The following is a 19,509-nucleotide window of genomic DNA, read 5'->3' as shown; positions in this document are numbered from 1 at the left end:
ATATATGTATCAAGACTACCATCATAGTATCTGTCGTTTGTTACAATGGGGCTCGAAATAATTTCAGTGAATATCGCCGTGCTCGCAACCAAGTTACTCCTGTTTTAAATCATTGATACCTTCGTATGGTTCGAATTTATATACGTGTTTAAAAAAAGAAAAAAAGTTCTTGCATCAATATCGTAAATGGAGTTGCAGAACGAAATACAAGGAACTAAGTCAACTCAAAGACTCTCACCGATTCTCACATTCCTCCTACCACAGAGAGCCCCTACAGCAAAGAAATGTTTTAGATTGATCGGATGCTTGATTTAAAGTTTAACATCATTTTCAGCGAATATTCTATATGAAACGTAGAGTACAGTTTTATATGTGAATAAGCCATGAACCGCATGAGCTCCCGCCGGGAATCGAACTCATTCTTCCGCACTGACAAGTATTTTCTTTAATCTCTTACAGGAGACATTCATTCTTGAACCCAATTAGATGGACAGAAGTCCGCTATACCATCAAATCACTTAGTATATCAATTCGCATAATGGGCATTCACTCGTCTACGGATCATTGTTCCTTTCAGGCATACCTCCTGGGGAACTTCGCCCTCATACCCCCTCTCCGCAGCTAAATTAAATTGCTATTACATATCACTTGTGCAGGACACGTCCCTTAGCACGTTATACTAGAGTTTGTATCCTTTCTTCGCAAAACTGTGTTGAAGTACGCATTCACTAATTTTCAATATTCGCGCCCACCCCTTCACACTTTGCGTATTCGTATATTACTTTAAAAAATTAAGTATTTATAGCTCTTTTCACATTTTCAATGTTTATCTTGTTTTACGCATTTACTTTTGCAGTTACTTTCTCCTTTTCCTTGTTTATTTTCTCTTTCCTTTTGAAATAAAAATATAAAATCCTCTGAACTAAATAAAATAAAGTACACAATACGTGAATTTTCACTACCCAAGAGATGGCGTAGCCGTCTGCGGGAAAACAGAAAAAGCAGCAATTCTCCAACATAAAATACTTCCCTAATATTCCACAAAAACTATGACCTAAGTTAATCAAAGTTTTGGAGAATCATTTATTATCTAGCAATATGTAGACCTACCATTAATTGACAATGCAAACATATTGCTTAGAAACTACCTTCATTTGGGGAAAAATACTATACGTAAGATAAAATGTGACAGGAAGACCAACGGAGACCCTTAAAACAATCAATGTCAATGGAACTATTGTATTACATAAACTCGTGTTCTTAGAATTAAACATTTACATTGGAGAACGAAAGCACCAACTGTACCTAGAAACAAGAATTTCAAAGTTCATTAGGTTCAATTGCATGAGCACATTTTTCACATAAAATGATTTTGTCAATTTTCATCTCTCATCAACTATAATTCACTTGCCATTGTCTTATCTGAAACCTAATTCGTACTTGAATGTGACAGTTGCAAGTGTATAAAAAGACGTTAATAGATCATTTTGAAAATTTTGTTGATGCAAATGTAAATCATTAACAGGAATAAAGCAATACAATCACAATATCATTGCCATACAAGTGCATCAATCAATTTCGTAGCATTTCTGATAGATACGTGTGTTCAAAGTCCTCTATGCATTGATTTTATTACCTGTGATTGAATTATTATTTCAAATTAATTAATTAATATTTTAGTTATCTTTTGGCATTGCATATTCATTTATGCATTATTTCTGTAATTACGTAGGGTAGGTGGGGGGAAATCGGATCAGTCAAAAATAACCCTTGTGATTGGACGTTAAAAGAACACTCTTTGAGTCGACGTGGACCTCCGTAGTGCAACCTCTCAGAAGAAATGGACACTGACGGAAGACGCTGTTGATTTGGCACCAGAAGAGTTCCAGACAGCATTGTTTTGGGACGTGTGTTTTTTGAGCGGAAAAAAATAACAAATTTAAGTTTTCATTGTTGCAAAATAAGCTTTATATAACTGTGTAAGAATTATATTTGGTTTTCAATGCTATTATTTCATTGAATGATGCATGCATCATTAGGCTGTACAACAAGTTGTGCAAAAATTACTAAACGTACTGTGTAAAAAGGGAAAAAGAACGAAAGTGCAGTTTGGGGTAAATCGGATCACTGAATTTGTAATTTGCATTAGATGTTTGTAAGAAGATTGGGGAAGTATTGAAAGTACCTGTCAGTAATATATATATAATACAGTTTATTTAAAAGAAACTCTCTTATATGATGTTGCGATGACAAATGTGGAACGTGGAGAGAACGGGACGGTACTAACTTGTATGTCAGCAACAGGAGTTCACATTGCACCGTTTGTTATTTTCAAGGACAAGAGTTCGACGTATGTATGACGGAATTAGGATGGGTGAACGAGGAGGCTTTTATGAAATGGGTGTAACATTTCCACAAATATCGAAGTCCTGGTAAAGTTATTTTAATTATGAATGGACATTGTTCGCACATATCCCTGTCTGTAGTAGACGTGTGTGAAAAATATGATATAGAAGTGTTGTTTTTGCCACTTCATTCAACACACGTTCCTCACAAGTAAACCTTACGTTTGGGTGAATCGAGTTGCTGACTGAGACACATATCAGAAAGTAGTACTAAATGTGGTCAGTATTTCAGTGAAGTTGTAGGTGCGAAGCTCCAAAAGTTTAGGAGATACAGCTACCAGAACATCACATGGAAGTACAGAATAGTCTTCATACAGTTGGAGGTAAAAGCTCTGTAAGACCTCTTGTAACGACAAAAGGTGAAAAATAAATATACGAGTACATATTAGGACTAGGGGGAAGTCATATAGTAAGGGTATACCTGACGGCGGCCATCTTGAAATCCGCCATTTTGAATTAAGGTTAAGTTTTTAAAATAGGAATAGGGTCATGTGATACATGATTTAAGGCGCAAATTTAATCAGAAGAACAATGGTGACGTTAATTTTGATTTACGCGCAATTGGTAAGAAGTTACAGGGAAATTAAATATTGTTGCAGCATATGCATTAGTCCTTTAAATTTACCTTGTAAATTTTGTGTTAATGATAATAATTAAATAAAAAGCAGGTGGATAAATATTAGGTCTATGGTAAGAGTTGCCTTGATGGCGACCATTGTTCAAATCCGCCATTTTGAATCAGTCAGGTGTGCTCACTGTGAGCAGAGCATTTGTGCAAGTCATGCACTCTTTTCTGAACTACATATTGATTGTACTAATTGAGGACTTTTCTGGAAGAAAGACCCAAGTTCAATTGTGACTCAATTCCACTTTGGTCATTTTTTCCTTAAATTAGCAACTTGTTTATGCGATAACAAATGCTGGTTAATGATAAAGCAAAAATGGTTATACCGTTGGATTTATGGTAAAATTTGCTATTAATAAGATGTCACTGTTATGCGTTTTGTTTTAAAACTTTTGTCTGATTCAAAATGGCGATTTGAACATGGTCACCATCAAGGCAACTCTTACCATAGACCTAATATTTATCCACCTGCTTTTTATTTAATTATTATCGTTAACACAAAATTTACAAGGTGGGGTAAAGGACTAATACATATGCTGCAACAATATTTAATTTCCCCTTAACTTCTTACCAATTGCGCGTAAATCAAAATTAACGTCACCATTGTTCTTCTGATTAAATTTGCGCCTTAAATCATGCATCACATGACCCTATTCCTATTTTAAAAACTTAACCTTAATTCAAAATGGCGGATTTCAAGATGGCCGCCGTCAGGTACATCCTTACTATATGACTTCTCCCTAGTCCTAATATGAATCCATATATTTGTTTTTCACCTTTTGTCGTTACAAGAGGTTTTACAGGGCTTTTACCTCCAACTATATGAAGACTATTTTGTACTTCCATGTGATGTTCTGGTAGCTGTATCTCCTAACTTTTGGAGCTTTCGCACCTACAACTTCACTGAAATACTGACCACATTTAGTACTACTTTCTCATATGGGTCTCAGTCAGCAACTCGATTCACCCAAACGTAAGGTTTACTTGTCAGCCGCTTGATGTTCGTGATTTAAGCCATTAAAGGCATATTTCAATCATCAGGCAACAAAAAAAGTTTATTTGAGGCATTGCATATCACAATCATTGTGATCCGATTTCCCTCAACACTGATCCGATTTACCCCACAACGTTGGGGTAAATCGGATCGATCTATCATCTGTTACAAAGTGAAAGTTTTTGGGGTAAGAACTATAAAATTTAAAAAAACTTTTCACACAGTTTATTAGATGAAGGTTCACTTATTATTATACATATATTTTTCGTTTAAATAGAAGCATATTAAACTTCCAATTTGATGTTTTCTGCAAAGGTGATCCAATTTCCCCTACCTACCCTATACTTTTATCTTTGTTCTTTCAATGTTCAGATAAGGGGTCATAAACACGTTTCTAATGTTTGTTTTTCCTTGAGGGGGTGGGAGAAAATACAATAATCCCAATTCTTATTCAAGGCACTGAGGCACCCACTGATTAAGAAAAGCAGAGCAAATTTATTAAATATAAAGAAAACAAACTAATATATTTTGATTTAAAAATTCGTGTGCTATTTTTGGTTCAATCGCAGTGCAGGGAATGAGTTAAAAAAAAAAAAAAACTCCGTTAGAAAATTTAATAATTTTAGATCGATAAGTTTTACATTACATTGCATGTATAGAGTATTACAACTTCACTACAGCGTTAAAAGTTCACATCGGCGCAAGTGTTTAAATTTCACAGAAACACTAATATTAACTATCAATTTATGGGAGTCGTTTGGGAACATCCTCGAATGAGTTCAGAAGGAACTCAACGTTGATGTCTAGCAAAACAGGCCAACTGACTTTCCAGCAACTGACGCAAAACAAAGCTTTGGTTCCGTTTAGTGAACTTCTTCTCTGCTAAGTCGCACTTGAGTGAAGTCACTGCCCAATTTCCTGCGAAAGTTGCACATTCTCCTCTTGTCTGGATGTTGTGGCACGACCGCTTTTTCAAGTATCAAACACAGATCCTTAATCATGAGTTTGGAATTGCAGTTCTTTATTGTTTTCACATCAACTGAAGCACGAGATGCACATCTTTTCTCTATGAACTGGAGAACGAGGTCTGTGAACACTACGCCTGCTTTACAAACTGCTACACTTCGTAACTGCATACGATCTGGGCACGATTGCTCAGAGTTAAGTGTTGTCACTTTGAGCTCTGTTATCATATTGCTCTGGAGTGAAGACAAAAATCAATATAATTCTATCAGTTTAGAGAACACAATTTATGCAAATGATGTATTTTTTTAAAATAATAATTTTTAATAGGGAGTCATATTTGTCCACCCTGTACATACTTATAATATTAATAGATATTTATTATTTATTAAATTAATATTTTTTATTAAATTAATATTTAGTATTTATTAAATTAAATTACTAATCTCCTGCTTACAAAATAATTACATTAACATTTTCTTTTATAGCCGCTACCTACTCCATGGCGTGCTATTGTGACATCACTTCCTGTTTGGGGTCTTCTAGCTGCTCAAATGGGTCATGACTGGGGATTCTTCACGTTATTGACTGATCTTCCTCTGTACCTGGAGCAAGTTATGAAATTCCCAATAGAAAAGGTGAGTTTCAGCTCAAGTCAATAGCCAGTAGAAAATTACAGGGAGAAAATTTAAAGTTTAGTGGGGGTGAAGAGAGGGCATTTATCTGTTTTTTTTTTTTTTTTTTTTTTGTTCATAATTTCAGATTTTGGTTCGGTTCAAGAAAATTTTAGGAAGAATCTCTCCTAGACCCGAAACTACGATTGAAGATTCATTGATTACTTTCTCTATTCTTTCAACAATATCTTTAAAGTTGAACGTGTTAGCAAAATTACATGGCGAGTCAGAAAATAAGTTGAACTAAATTATTAATAGAAACATTTTTATTGGGAAATGACATATTACTATTTAAGATTATAATATTTATATTGCACGTTTTTATGACATAATATACTGTGTTAAGTAATTTTTCATACATTAAAGAGAATGAAAAATTAAAATACGTTCCAAACATGGTACTTTCATTTAAGTGACGTTTTTTTTATCACTTAAATAAGCAGTAAATTAGTTATCCACAAAAGCAGCAGACTTTACATCGTACTAATACTAATAAATTTAGTAATGAACTTTTTTTCTTTCTTTTGTGCAGAATGGCTTATTGTCTGCTTTGCCATATGGAGTAATGTGGCTTGTATCAATGGCTTCCAGTTGGTTTGCTGATTGGTTGCGATCTCGAAGGATTCTTTCTACAACAACTGTGCGGAAGATCTTCACAACTACTGGTAAGCAGCTCAGCAAAATAACTTGAGTTTATACCTGTATGTATGGAGATTCTCCACTCTGAAGCTACCAGTATCTTAAATTGACTGAAAAGTTTGTTTGTGAGGACAATCCATTTCTTTTTTCTTTTATTTTCTTTTTTTCTTTTCTTTTTTTTTTAATTTTGACCAGTTATTAGGAACACACTAGTGGGCTCTAGCCAATAAGATTGTAATGTTAGTATGTACTACCATGAGCAAAATAAATGACGCGTCTCTTTATTTTGAAGTTTTTTGAAAATATCTCCGTTTTCTTTATATGTTCGAAATTTCGGAAGGTTTCCCCAGCAGGACAGGTTAATAACAAACCCGTTTTTAATATTTGTGGTAGATATTAGCTTAAAATAAAGAAATTAGAAGCAAAAAACATTAAATCGACAGAAATCTCGAGAATTACCAACTCTGCTAAAGTGGGAAATTTTCAAGAACACGAGGGAATTCTGCATTTCAACACGAAGCAGCGACATCTATGTCATTGAGAGAAATGTGGATTAAATCTACAAACTAAACTTTTAACGAATATTTCTAGTATGTCTTATTATATGCATTATCTGCAAACTCCAAATATATGAATATATGCTAAGTATTAACATAAAGATAGAGCAAATAGTGGAAATTATCTATGGAAAAGGACGAATTGGTAGGACGATCGTAATGAAATATCGTCTTTACCGGAACAGGCTCAGTTCACGTAAAAAAAACAAATAGCTCAGTTAGTTAAAGCAACGAGTCTGTATGCTGAAGGTAGCGGGTTCGATCCCGTGGAAGTGCCGTTATCATTTTTATCACTACACTATGGTTATTTTTTTATTTTTTTATTTGGGAAAGAATCAAATTGTAACGTATGTGTAAAACTCATGACGATACAAAAAAAAGAAAAAAATGCTGTTGTCGCACTTGCATTAGCGTCCCTAATTTTGTTTGCAAACAGTTTCGTAATTATTTCCCCTGTGCTCACTGCTCACCATATGCTCGCTGGCGCATAACGAATGTTTCCCAGTAAATGTTAATTCTAATTTGGAGAATTTTATAAAGTTTCACAATATTTCTCACTAGATAGTCTTCTATCTACGTGTTTGGATATTTTGATAACAGATTTCCCTATTAAATGTTTAATTTTCCCTAGATGTTTAATTACGGAAAAGTTTTACAATGTATTTGTATTGAATTGAAATTGTTTTGAATTTACTACATAAGGTAAGTAGACCGAAGGAGGAGAACTCAAGTAATTGATATTCTACGTAAAAGCAACCTATTGTAGAATGATGATGCTTCTTACCTTCAGCACATAATCTTTACGTTAGAGAGTCAGAGAGAGAAAAATCCTGTTTTTTCTCCTCTATGACCACCCATCTTAAACCTCTACATATCATTGTCCGTCTCACAAAATTTCGGTGCTCCAAAAACATTCAAATAATAATAATAATAATAATAATAATAATAATAATAATAATAATAATAATAATAATAATAATCCTGAATATGCCATCCTTACATAATGTAAGGATATCTTAGTTTCCTAGTTTAAATCTTAAATATCTTAGTTTAAAATGCTTTCTTTAGTACTTATTTGAGCAACCATGTAGGAGGGGGTACGACTTTTTATTTTGCCCCTCTCATTTCAGTACCCTTCCAACAGAAAGTAATTTTTGATAAGCAGGACAGACAAAATGAATAAGAAATATATTTACAGCATCCTCTCCCGTTTCATGACTGGAATATCACGTAATATTTTTTATTCTACGAAAGATGACCCTTTGCGGTTAGGGGTAGGTAACTAAAAAAATACCTAATATATAGCGCCCCTTGATTGTAATATTACCGCTTCTTTATTTGTACGAGGGAGCCCCTACACAATCAAGGGTGACAAAAAGAATAGGAAGAGTGTCTATTGATTCCAGTGGTGGATCCAGCACGAACTCCTGGGGGAGGGGAGGGGAAGTGAAACATTCTTTTGACGATGTGAAGCTGTCACAAATTACCACTTAACTAAACTAAACAATAGTGGGGGGAACCGGAACCCAGTCAGTTTAAATTGATGTAAAAGTTTAATTTTTGGCTTCATATTAAAGTTTTGGTTTCAAATGAGAATTTCAGTCCAAGTGGTAAATGATCAAATCTCGTGGGGCTCTTCAGTGTAGGCTAATACGGCCCCCTTATGAGAAAAGGCAAAATTATTAACATGTTTATAACTTTCGAATTTTTCGTCTATTTTAAAGAAATATTTTGCTTCGTATTAAAGTGTTGGTTCCAAATGACAAATTCAGTCCGAGTGGACAATGATCAAATCTCCGGGGGGGGGGGGTCTTCAGTATAGGGGGCTACGGCTCCCTTATGGGAAAAGGCAAAAATATGAAAATGCTTATAACTTCCGAATTTTCCGTCTATTTTAAAGAAATTATTGGCTTCATATTAAAGTCTTGGCTTCAAATGACAATTTCAGTCCGTGTGGACAATGATCAAATCTCGGAGGGTTCTTCGGTGTAGGGGTTTCGGCTTTTTTATGGGACAAGATTCACGTAGTTGATATTGCAAAATTGTTTTATATATATAAGTGGAAACTTGCACCATTTGGTTAATTTTACCTCTTATGTTTTGCAGATTCATATTCTAAGCAATAGTTACTCCGCAGAGCTAAAAGAAGGCACTTACAAGTTTCATTAAAATGAAATGTCTTTTATGAGAGGAACGAACAGGCACCCAAACGTTGGTTGAGTCGTACGGTTGAAACTCGTTAAGCTCACTTCAATTATTATTATTATTATTATTATTATTATTATTATTATTATTATTATTATTATTATTATTATTATTATTATTATTATTATTATTATTATTAAAGCTTTTTGCTCCTAATTTAGTTATTTTACTTTATTATTTAACGAATATATTGAAAATTGTCAGAGAGACGTATGCAGTAATTTATTTCGGGAGGGGTCCGACTTCAATATTAGGATAAATTATAATAAAATTTTAAAAGATAATCCCCAAAATTAGGCTAAATTTACAGAAAAGTTGGGGTTTTAGAGGGGGTCCGGACCCCCTGGACCCACCCCTAAATGCGTCCTTGTTTGTCAGTAACATTTCCTCATTTTGAAACCCTCAAAAACTTCGGATAGACTATATAAAGGAAAACAAGTTATTTTCGATAAAATATCACTTCAAGGAGACGCGACAGTTTTATTGCACATGGTGGTATCCAACGTTCACAAGGGCAAGAATTCCTTCCCTTTTATTCTTTTGCTATTGTGCTGTATCGAAAGGTCAGGTTTGTAACATATTACTCCTACGAACAAGCATGACTGGCAGATAGGAATACTGAACACAACTCCAGAGAAATGCATGCTGAACTTAAGTTTATAGCTACGCTTTGGTGATTTGCCCTCAAGGTCAATCGAGTGGTAATTCAGTTCCGTCTCTGTTCTTAAGCCATGTTCGTATTACTTCGAACAGTTTTGATAATGAAAAGCATGCCTCTTAATATAACAGACTTCTTTCGCGTAAGAAATCGAAACTCAGTTGGTCAGAGCAACTAGTCTGTAAGAATTAGGTTGTTAGTTAGTTAGGAGCCCAGTACGAGTAAGGGTTTTTATTACTATTGTTTTTATCTTTTTTATGTGAGGAAAAATCAAATTGTGACATCGCGATATCAAATGTATTTGATTAGGTAGCTTTGTCTTAGCTAAACTTTAAACATCAGTAACCGTCGAAATTATTTCACTAACCGATCACTTACTGAACATTTCAAACACGTCAAACCAGTGGCATAACATGAAGGTTAACCTCTCCTCCGCAGTCCTTAGTTATGCGTCCGTACTTTCAAGGGCGGACTAAGGGCCGGGCGACTGCCCGGGGCGCCAGAGAAAGAGGGGCACCAAAACGAGTCTCAAAAAGTAAATTTATAATGTGCTTTCAACTGACGTTTTTGGTTTATATTCTTGTAAAGTAGTGGCAATTATATGATCTTTTTCCATTTCACTATGGAAGAAGAGAGTTTCATAGTACTAAGGGGGCTGTATCGAAAAATTGAGAGATGGCATGTAGAATAAAGAGTGCCGGGAATTAAGTATTGTTTGTTTGTTTGCTTGAGTTTAGCGTTCGACGGTTATGCCTTAATAGGCAAGGGAGATGTGGATACTAATTATAGTGGAATCCGAACCACTTTTATCGTTCAACAGTAATCCACCGGGAATTGGACCCGGTACCACAGAAGGCAGGCGTGCTAGCCACTAGACCAGGGGAGGTGGAGTTGGTATTGTTTATAGCGGGCCATATTCTTTGTGAAGTTTTCCTAGGTAAGGATTTCTTTTTGAAAATGGGTTTAAAACAGGGGCGTCATTTAGGGAGGGCAGGGAGGGGCATTTGCCCCCCGTGAGTTTGAGATGTATATAGATTTTATCATTAGAATAGTAGTAAATCAGTGAAAAACGCGAAATTTTACTTATATCAAGAGGTCTTGCCCCCACCCAAAGCAAAATCTGAAATGACGCTCCTGGTTTAAACTATTAAAAACACTATGATAAAATGTAAAATATAGGCTACTACTAGGGGAAGGGCGCCAAAAAGTCACTTTGCCCGTGTGAAAATTTGGCCTGCTCCGCCCCTGCGTACTTTCTGTATACTTTTTGTCCTTGCAGCTTGTGCGGTCCCCACGCCACATTGTTGCGGGGGCGCTATTTACGCCTACCCTTCGAACGTAATTCAATAACGGTTTAAGAAATTCTACCATCAGCGTGGAAACGGGAATATATTTTTCTAATAGTCCCATAGAACTTTCACTCAGAACGCCAGTTGCAATTTTTCAGAGTGGGCTCTGGCTAAGTAGAAGGAAGATCTGTTTCCTAAGTAAGTTCCTTTCAGAAAGTTTGCGATTTCTTTAACAGTGGTGTAAATAAACATACTCATCGTTATTAGCTCGACACCAAACCAATGATCGGCAAAAGTTATTCTGCCTAATTTTATAAGCGACTCATTTTGTCTGCCCTGCTTCTCAGAAATTATATACCTTGTGTTGGAGGGTGCTGAAAAGAGAGGAGGGGAAATAAAACGTCGTGCCCCCTCATACATTTTAAATTTTGTGACGTGGTTGCTCAAATTATTACTAAAGAAAGCACTATAAACTAAGATGTCTAAAGTTACAACATTATGTAATGGTGGCATATTCAGGAATAATAATAATAATAATAATAATAATAATAATAATAATAATAATAATAATAATAATAATAATAAATATGAATGTCTTTGGAGAGCCGAAATTATGTGACACGAATCATTATAGGTAGAGCTTTAAGATGAGTGGTCATAGGGGAGGAAAAACAGGATTTTTCTCTCTCTGACTCTCTAACGTTAAGATTATGTGCTGAAGGTAAGAAGCATCATCATTCTACAATAGGTTGCTTTTACGTAGAATATCTATTACTTGAGCTCTTCTCCTTCGGGCAACTTTGCTTATGTAGTAAATTCAAAACAATTTCAATTTAAGACAAATATTTATAGAGAAAATTAAACATTTAATAGGGAAATCTGTTATCAAAATATCCAAACACGTAGATAGAAGACTATGTAGTGAGAAATTGTGAAACTATAAAATTCTCCAAATTAGAATTAACATTTACTGGAAAACATTCGTTATGCATCAGTGAGCACAGGGGAAATAATTACGAATCTGTTTGCAAACAAAAATTAGAGACACTAATGCAAATGCGACGATATTTTCTCTTTTTTTTTTTTTTTTTTTGGTATCGTCATGAGTTTTACACATATGTTACAATTTGATTCTTTCCCAAATAAAAAATAAATAAAATAACCTTAGTGATAAAAATTACAACAGTCCTTCACGGGATTCGAACCGTCTACCTTCGGTATACAAACTCGTTGCTTTATCTAACTGAGCTATTTGCTTTCTTACGTAAGTTGAACCTGTTCTACAGTAAAGACGCTTTTTCATTACGATTGGGCTAACAATTCGTCTTTTTCCATAGGTAATTTCTACTATTTGCACTATCTATACGTTAATACTTACCATAGATTCATATATTTGGAGTTCGCTGATAATGCATATAATAAGACATACTAGAAATATTTCGTTAAAATTTTCGTTTGTAGATCTAATCCACGCTTCTCTCACTGACATAGATGTCGCTGCTTCGTGTTGAACTGCAGAATTCCCTCGCGTTCTTGAAAATTTCCCACTTTAGCAGAGTTGGTAATTCTCGAGATTTCTGTCGATTTAATATTTTTTGCTTCTAATTTCTTTATTTTAAGCTAATATCTAACACAAATATTAAAAACGGGTTTGTTATTAACCTGTCCTGCTGGGGAAACCTTCCGAGATTTCGAACATATAAAGAAAACGGAGATATTTTCAAAAAACTTCAAAATAAAGAGACGCGTCATTTATTTTGCTCATGGTAGTACGTAATATTAGTATGTACGTACGTCTATCATTCACTCAGACTATAATGCTAGCATGTACGAATGTCTATCAGTTACTCAGACTATTAGTATGTAGGGGAAACCGGGGTATTCGCTAACACAGGGGTAACACCGAACACCCAAGTTTGCGCCCAAGGAAGCTTGATACAAAACACTGTTTGGTGTATGCTAAGGGCAGGCCCGTATTTATATATTGTGCGCCCCTGTGCTCTAAATAATTTGCCGCCTCCTCGCACAAAATTTGTGGATCCTCACCCCGGAAACGGCCAATATTAGAGTTAAATTCATAGTTTGGGGAGTCGCTGAGATGAATAGTGACAGTTTTAATTCAATTCAACTTCAAGGTCATACTCCACTCCCCAGGGAGGGAGCGAGATTTTAAAAGTGATAAAAAAAATGACAGATATTAGTGTTGAATTCATAGTTTTCGAGGTCGCTGAATTTAACGGTATTAGTTTTCATGGGGTCGGGGTGGGAGAGGATGGCTTTCTAAAAATAATCGGATAAACTAGCTAATTACCAACTGCTGTAATTAGAGCAAATTAAACATATTAACATATTTCCTCGCGCTTGTGCGGGAATCTGCGGGTTGCTGGTTTTTGAATATTATTTTATTATGAATCATAAACACAATCCAAAATTTTGCCGTCCCCTAAATTCTGCCACCCTGTGCTCGAACACAGAATAGCACTTACCTAAATACGGGCCTGGCTAAGGGAAAGACCTAGAAAAATGTAGCGTAAATTTGGTGACAGTCAGTTGAGTGGATTGCCAGGAAGATGTTTTATTGTTTTTGTCGATTCATTTATAACGTTGATTAAACAATGCGGGTAAGGTAAGTTGGCGCTTATCTTGTCTATATTGTTACAGATAAGGCTATATATTCCCCTTATTTGAGCATTAGTTCTTTGTAATCTTAGTAGCCTTTATGAAGTCAAGAATTAGTTTCAACTTTAACAATAACATGGTGTCTCATGGGGAAATGCCAGACAGAATGTTTGTCATTGCTCTGGAGTGTTCGGGATTGCGCTATAATGTGAAAATATTAAAAAAAAAAGTTTTTAAATTTTTAATTTTTTTTTTTTTTTTGTATTGGAAAGTAATAAGTTTGGTTTGGGAAATACATCATGTCTTGGTAATACGCATTATTAGCTTTATTAATTAGAATAGTTTGCTATATTTATTATTTTAGGCCATTAGTAGCCTACTTCGTAATTCTATAGTCAATAATCCTATTTTAGATATCTGATCCTTCATCATACTCTGAATTTTTTTCTGTGTATGATTCACAGTATGTTTCACAAATTTATTTAGCCTAGTAGCGTTCATTGGCAGTTAGTCCATTTTTTCAGCTTAACCGCATTTGAACATTGGTCTAATAAAGAATACTGTCCTTGGAAGCAAAATTTTAATGTGTATACGTGTATCTGTGATTTCTACAATTTCGAATAATGATTTCACTTTCATGAATCTTTTACTTAATGCACCGTTGTATCTTAATTTGTTTCATAAGAGTGCATTTTGTTTAGCCTATTACTTATTAGCTTTCATTTGTAATGCTTTTAAAGATGATGTCTGGTCATGTTTCTCATTAACTTGAGTTATGTTTGTAATTATAATTCTTATTCAAGATTTTAATACTAAATTACGGTATAATTTTGATGTATTTTAATGAATTTAGCTTATTTCGTAAAGGAAAGTTTAAAGTAAACAATGTATTCGGGATTACCTTGACCACTGGGGAAATTCCGAACATAAGTACATTTTTAAAACATCTCACTGATTTCTTGAAAAATGTTACTTTTAACTTTCCTCTGCACTTTAGCAAACAGGAGAAATTCCAAGCTTCATATACACAAGAAATCTTAATTTTATCTCTAAAGACAAAATAGTTATTTATAATCAAAGCATAAGTGTTCGTGAATACCCCGGTCTCCCCTACGTACATTCATGTCCAAAATTATTGTCGCATGTCTATAAATATGTTGTTGTAGGAATATAATTTGATAACGAATTCGACCGGTATTTCTTATAATATTAGTATGTGTATAATCGGCAAAGACATGTATGTGGCAAAGTTCACGTCAAAAGAGCAGTAAATAAGAACAATAAAACGAAAAAAAAAACTTTCTGTGTCCATTTAGCAACATTTTGTTTTACTCATTCTAATTTTCGTATTTATAATTCTTTTCCTATGAAATTTACCACAAATATACATTTCCCGATTATACACATAGTATCAGTATTAAAAGTACCTTTCAAAATCATTATCAAATTATATTCTTACAAGAACGCAGTTATAGATATGCGACAATCATTTTGGACATAAGTGTACGTCTATCTGTTACTTAGACTGTAATGTTAGACGTACAAACATACTGTACTAACATTACCATTGGAGTAACTGATAGACGTACGTACATTCAGACCTATCAATTACTCAGACTGTAATGCTACTATGTACAAACGTCTAACAGTTATTTAGACTATAATGTTAGTATATACGCACGTCTATCAGTTACTCCTCACACTAACTTGAACGAAAGGTATTTTTTTAATTCTTTTTTTTAAATAGCTACGGCGATTATCTTGGCCGAGTTCGTTAATGGAATCAATCCGTTAACTTCTTAAGAGATAACGATGACTTTAATGATAATCATGCATATCCCATTTTCTACTACTCAAAGGTATATAATTGTAGAATACTAGAAGTTACATATCGCGTTGTTAGGTTGCACCAAAGCATCTTCCAGTGGTTGACATCTACCGGACGAAATTGAAAATTCGTGTGATCCTCTTTACTGTTTTAACAGAGTTTATTTACGATAACTTCGTTAAAAAAAAACAACTAAATTTTGTGTACCTAGAACTGTACTTATACATCGGTAAGATAACATCTGGATAGTTTGTAAAAACTGTTATTTTTTCCCCCCATAAAGCATAACATGATGCTTTGAAATAGACTGTTTCCTTTTATAGAAGGAAATTTAACTTAAAACGTGATTGTACAGAAATGATACATTTAAATTTAGCACTGAAGTTAAACATTCTCTTTCATTGCTGCTGATAATGATCTTGCTGCTGGACTAAGATATCGAGCTCTTTTGAGTCATAGAGAGCACGGTGGCTCAGTGGTAAATCGCTCACATTTGGTGCGTGGGGTTCCTGGTTCCATCCCCGGCCACGTAAGTTTTGTAGTGAACAACACTGTGTTCGTGGATTTTCTCGGGGTAACATTACTCTCGTTTCCTCCCACTTTCTCATTCCACCATAATCATTCACTTGCCTTAATCATAATCTCCCTTAACCTAAAGGGCATAATCATGGAACGTTAAACTGATGTAGTTCTTCTGAATTGTATGTTAACTTATGAATGATGGCTTCCACTTAAAAAAATCTGAATCAAATGCTGATTCAGTGTGTCTTAATTATAAAAAGAGAAACATGTCAGTATATGCGTCATTCTATCCTAGAATGTTATACAACCTTGCTTAAGAGATTTGTAATGTTGGTTGTATAAAACAACTACGAATGTCTCACACTAATAGAGGTTACACTTGCTAGTTTCTTCTTTTATTTCTTTTACTTCATCCGCTATTTAGACTTACATTTTTTCGATGGTAGTGATTAAGCATCTTCTCTTATAGATTACAAGTGGCGCCACCTGGCGTAGTCGCTAACGCTCTCGACTTTGGTACTAGCGGTCTCGGGTTCGATTCCCGGTAGGGACATTCGGTCGCAAAAATAAAACTTTTTCTGTAAAAGCCAGCCATCCTGAGTGAGGTTTTGCTCATCTCACCAGGCAAATGCCGGGATTTTACCTAACATACAGGTCCCAGGCCGCTTCCTTACCACCCCTCAATCCTTTTATGCTTCCCTTTCCTCGGATAGTGTGATCGCCGAGGGACATCATCCCTCGATTCCCGGCTAAGTAAGTTTTGTCCTGAACAGCATAGCGTTCGTAGGTTTTCTCGGGATAAGATTACTCTAGTTTATTTCCACTTTTTCATTCCATCATCATCATTCACTTGCCTTAATTATAGTCTTCCTTAACCTAAAGGGCATAATCGTGGAACTTAAAGCTGAAATATTTTTTTTAGTAGTAATGGGCCAACATGGCCTTAGATGCTGAAAGGCCCGAAATCTCATTCCTAATTCTAACCTTATAGATTACAAATATAATCGTCGTGTAACATTAATTTTCTGATACTTTGAACATGCCCAATGACATACATTGATGACGTTATTTATTTATTAACTATAATATTAAAATAATATTTAGCATTGAAATACCTCATATCCAGAGAAATGCCAGTCAATAAGTAACTAACTAACAGCTAATTTTTTTTTATCTCAGAAAGAGTAATTCTAAACTTATTCAATTTCTGTATTTACAGCATCTGTGGGACCTGCTGCTGGCCTTCTTGCAGTTTCATACGTTGAAAATGACCAAGTTGCTGCAGTGGCTCTACTTACGATCGGTGTGGGTATTATGGGCACCTTCTATCCTGGCATGAAAGTGAATTCCTTGGATTTGAGTCCAAACTTCTCCGGAACTCTCATGGCCATTACCAATGGCTTAGGAAGTATATGTGGAATGGTTGCTCCATATCTAGTAGGAATTCTAACACCTGAGGTAAGTAAAACATATTGATTTAATGTAAAATATTGTGTAATGCATGCGATAAAGTGCTTGTGTTTTATCACTTATTGTCAGGCAACTACGTAGAATGGATCATCAGGTGTTTGTAAAAGTACCACTTTACCATCGAATCATTTGTTCTTTACGATTATAACAGTTCAAGAACTAAGGAGGAGGAAATACAAATCATGTTGCGTTAAAGAAACATCATTCACAATATTTTATCGCTTAGTATAATCGTATTCGTAATCACAAGGGTTTTGCGAATAATGGTATACTTCTTGCTACAAATCGAAAAGCTTTCATACACTACAGACCTTGGCAACGTCTAAACTTTGATGTTACAGTTAACCTATTTATACCTTATCAACTGTAGTCTTTTTCTTCTCTCCCTACTTTTACTTCTAGTATTCTCTCTTATTATCTTCCTGTCCCAAACATAATATTCTCCTCTCATTAGTTACACCCAATAAATTTATTTTCTTCTTTGCTGTCCTTACTCGTTTCTCGTTCGATCCAACTAATTTTCTTCTCTTCACGTTCACACATTACGAAAGATAGTCAGTTTGTAACTTCTTTAAGAGATGGAAACGTGAACACTACGTAGAATACAATATTTCGTAATACGATTCTTTTTCGTAGCTGTTCATTTTTGGATACACAAAATAACCTTTTCTTTTCCTTATACGAGCTTCTTTCGCTATTCCTAATATTCTTGCTGTTATTTCGTGTTTGCGTGTCATGTGTTTAGAAATAGTCATCTATTCTTTATTCCATCCTACTTCCATAGTTGATACAGATCCCTTTGTTGTATTCATGATTGTTCTTTTTGGTCTCAGTAGGAATGACAGCTAATTAAATATTTGGGTTTCATTCAAAATGTGCTGCTAGTTTAATTTTTATGAGTAGAAGGATTTAAAAATAAATTAATTTGGGCAGCTTCCCCCCAGAACATAATTGTGTGTGTAATCCATTAACGCAGACATATTTAATATCAGAAAGATAATTTAGAGATATTCGGTCTTTACCAAAAAGTCCAATTATACCGAAAATGAACACCTATATCAGAGTTGATACAGTGACTTGAAATTGTTAAATATAGAGATCTCATTGTAAGTAGTGTGAATTGAAAAACACAAAATTTTTCACATATGTATTTTTTCTTTATTTCAGCATACAGCATCGCAATGGCGTATTGTCTTCTTCATCTCCATAGCCGTATTTCTTGTAACTAATCTGATCTTTGTTCTGATTGGCTCAGGAGAAGTTCAAGATTTCAATGAGCCAGCAACGGAAAACACCGATCTGAAATCAGTTGCACATGGTAAGTCTTCAATTTAGTTCTCACAAGGAGAAATTGTTTTATTTAATTTGTTCACTATCAAGAAACAAGATAAAGATCTCTGAATAAAACATTATTTACCATTGCCTGATTTACTCTACACCAACTTTCATATTGAGCTTTAGGTATAATGAGATTGTAGAACAAAAGCTACGTATTAGTTATCAAGATGGTAAGAAGTGTGTGATTTTATTCTATGACAGTTTTTCAGCAAGTAAAATGTGTTACAAACTACACAATTTGCCCTATCTACAACGTTACAACAGTAATTACAAATTTTCAAATGGGAAACATACATTTTGAAATTATAAAATAAATGAGACACCCAAATGTGTGCCAAGGAAATGTTTCCGAGTTTCAAATTTTACTTCCTATCACGACAAATCGGAATTACGTTTTGTATAAACTAAATTTTGATCTTACAGACGTTAGGTAAAAAAAAAAAAAAAAAAAAAAAATCTCTGTCCACGATTTTAGACTGGTCAAGTGACTTCTGAAATTGATGGTTGCAACGATTAATTTTGTTCCTATCTATCTATCGAAAATAAACATGTCATTTAGATTTAGAGTCAAATAGTTCGACAATTTTTTATTTTAAAAATATTCAAAACTGACTTCAAAACAAATTTTATGAGACATTCTTGGACTAAGAAAACATTTTAAACAGGAAATTAGGACTGCATGACTATCTCGACTCAGACAGTTACATGTTGTAAAGATTTACA

The 19,509-nt window shown here is 34.5% G+C and overlaps 1 protein-coding gene across 2 annotated transcripts in view; it reads left to right on the top strand.

The window, feature by feature from the left end:
- Positions 1 to 19,509, top strand: part of LOC145664549 (putative inorganic phosphate cotransporter) — a 57,471-nt gene that overhangs the window by 35,690 nt on the left and 2,272 nt on the right. For both annotated transcript variants that reach the window (XM_081731314.1, XM_081731315.1), the window contains exons 6-9: positions 5,476 to 5,625; positions 6,194 to 6,326; positions 17,198 to 17,436; positions 18,616 to 18,766. In XM_081731314.1, the coding sequence (XP_081587440.1) occupies positions 5,476 to 5,625; positions 6,194 to 6,326; positions 17,198 to 17,436; positions 18,616 to 18,766 (673 nt within the window). The remainder of the gene's footprint in view (positions 1 to 5,475; positions 5,626 to 6,193; positions 6,327 to 17,197; positions 17,437 to 18,615; positions 18,767 to 19,509) is intronic.

Source organism: Thermobia domestica, chromosome 11 (genome assembly GCF_964235325.1).
Source record: "Thermobia domestica chromosome 11, izTheDome1.hap1.1, whole genome shotgun sequence".
NCBI lineage: Eukaryota > Metazoa > Arthropoda > Insecta > Zygentoma > Lepismatidae > Thermobia > Thermobia domestica.
This window is presented reverse-complemented; position numbering and strand designations above follow the sequence as displayed.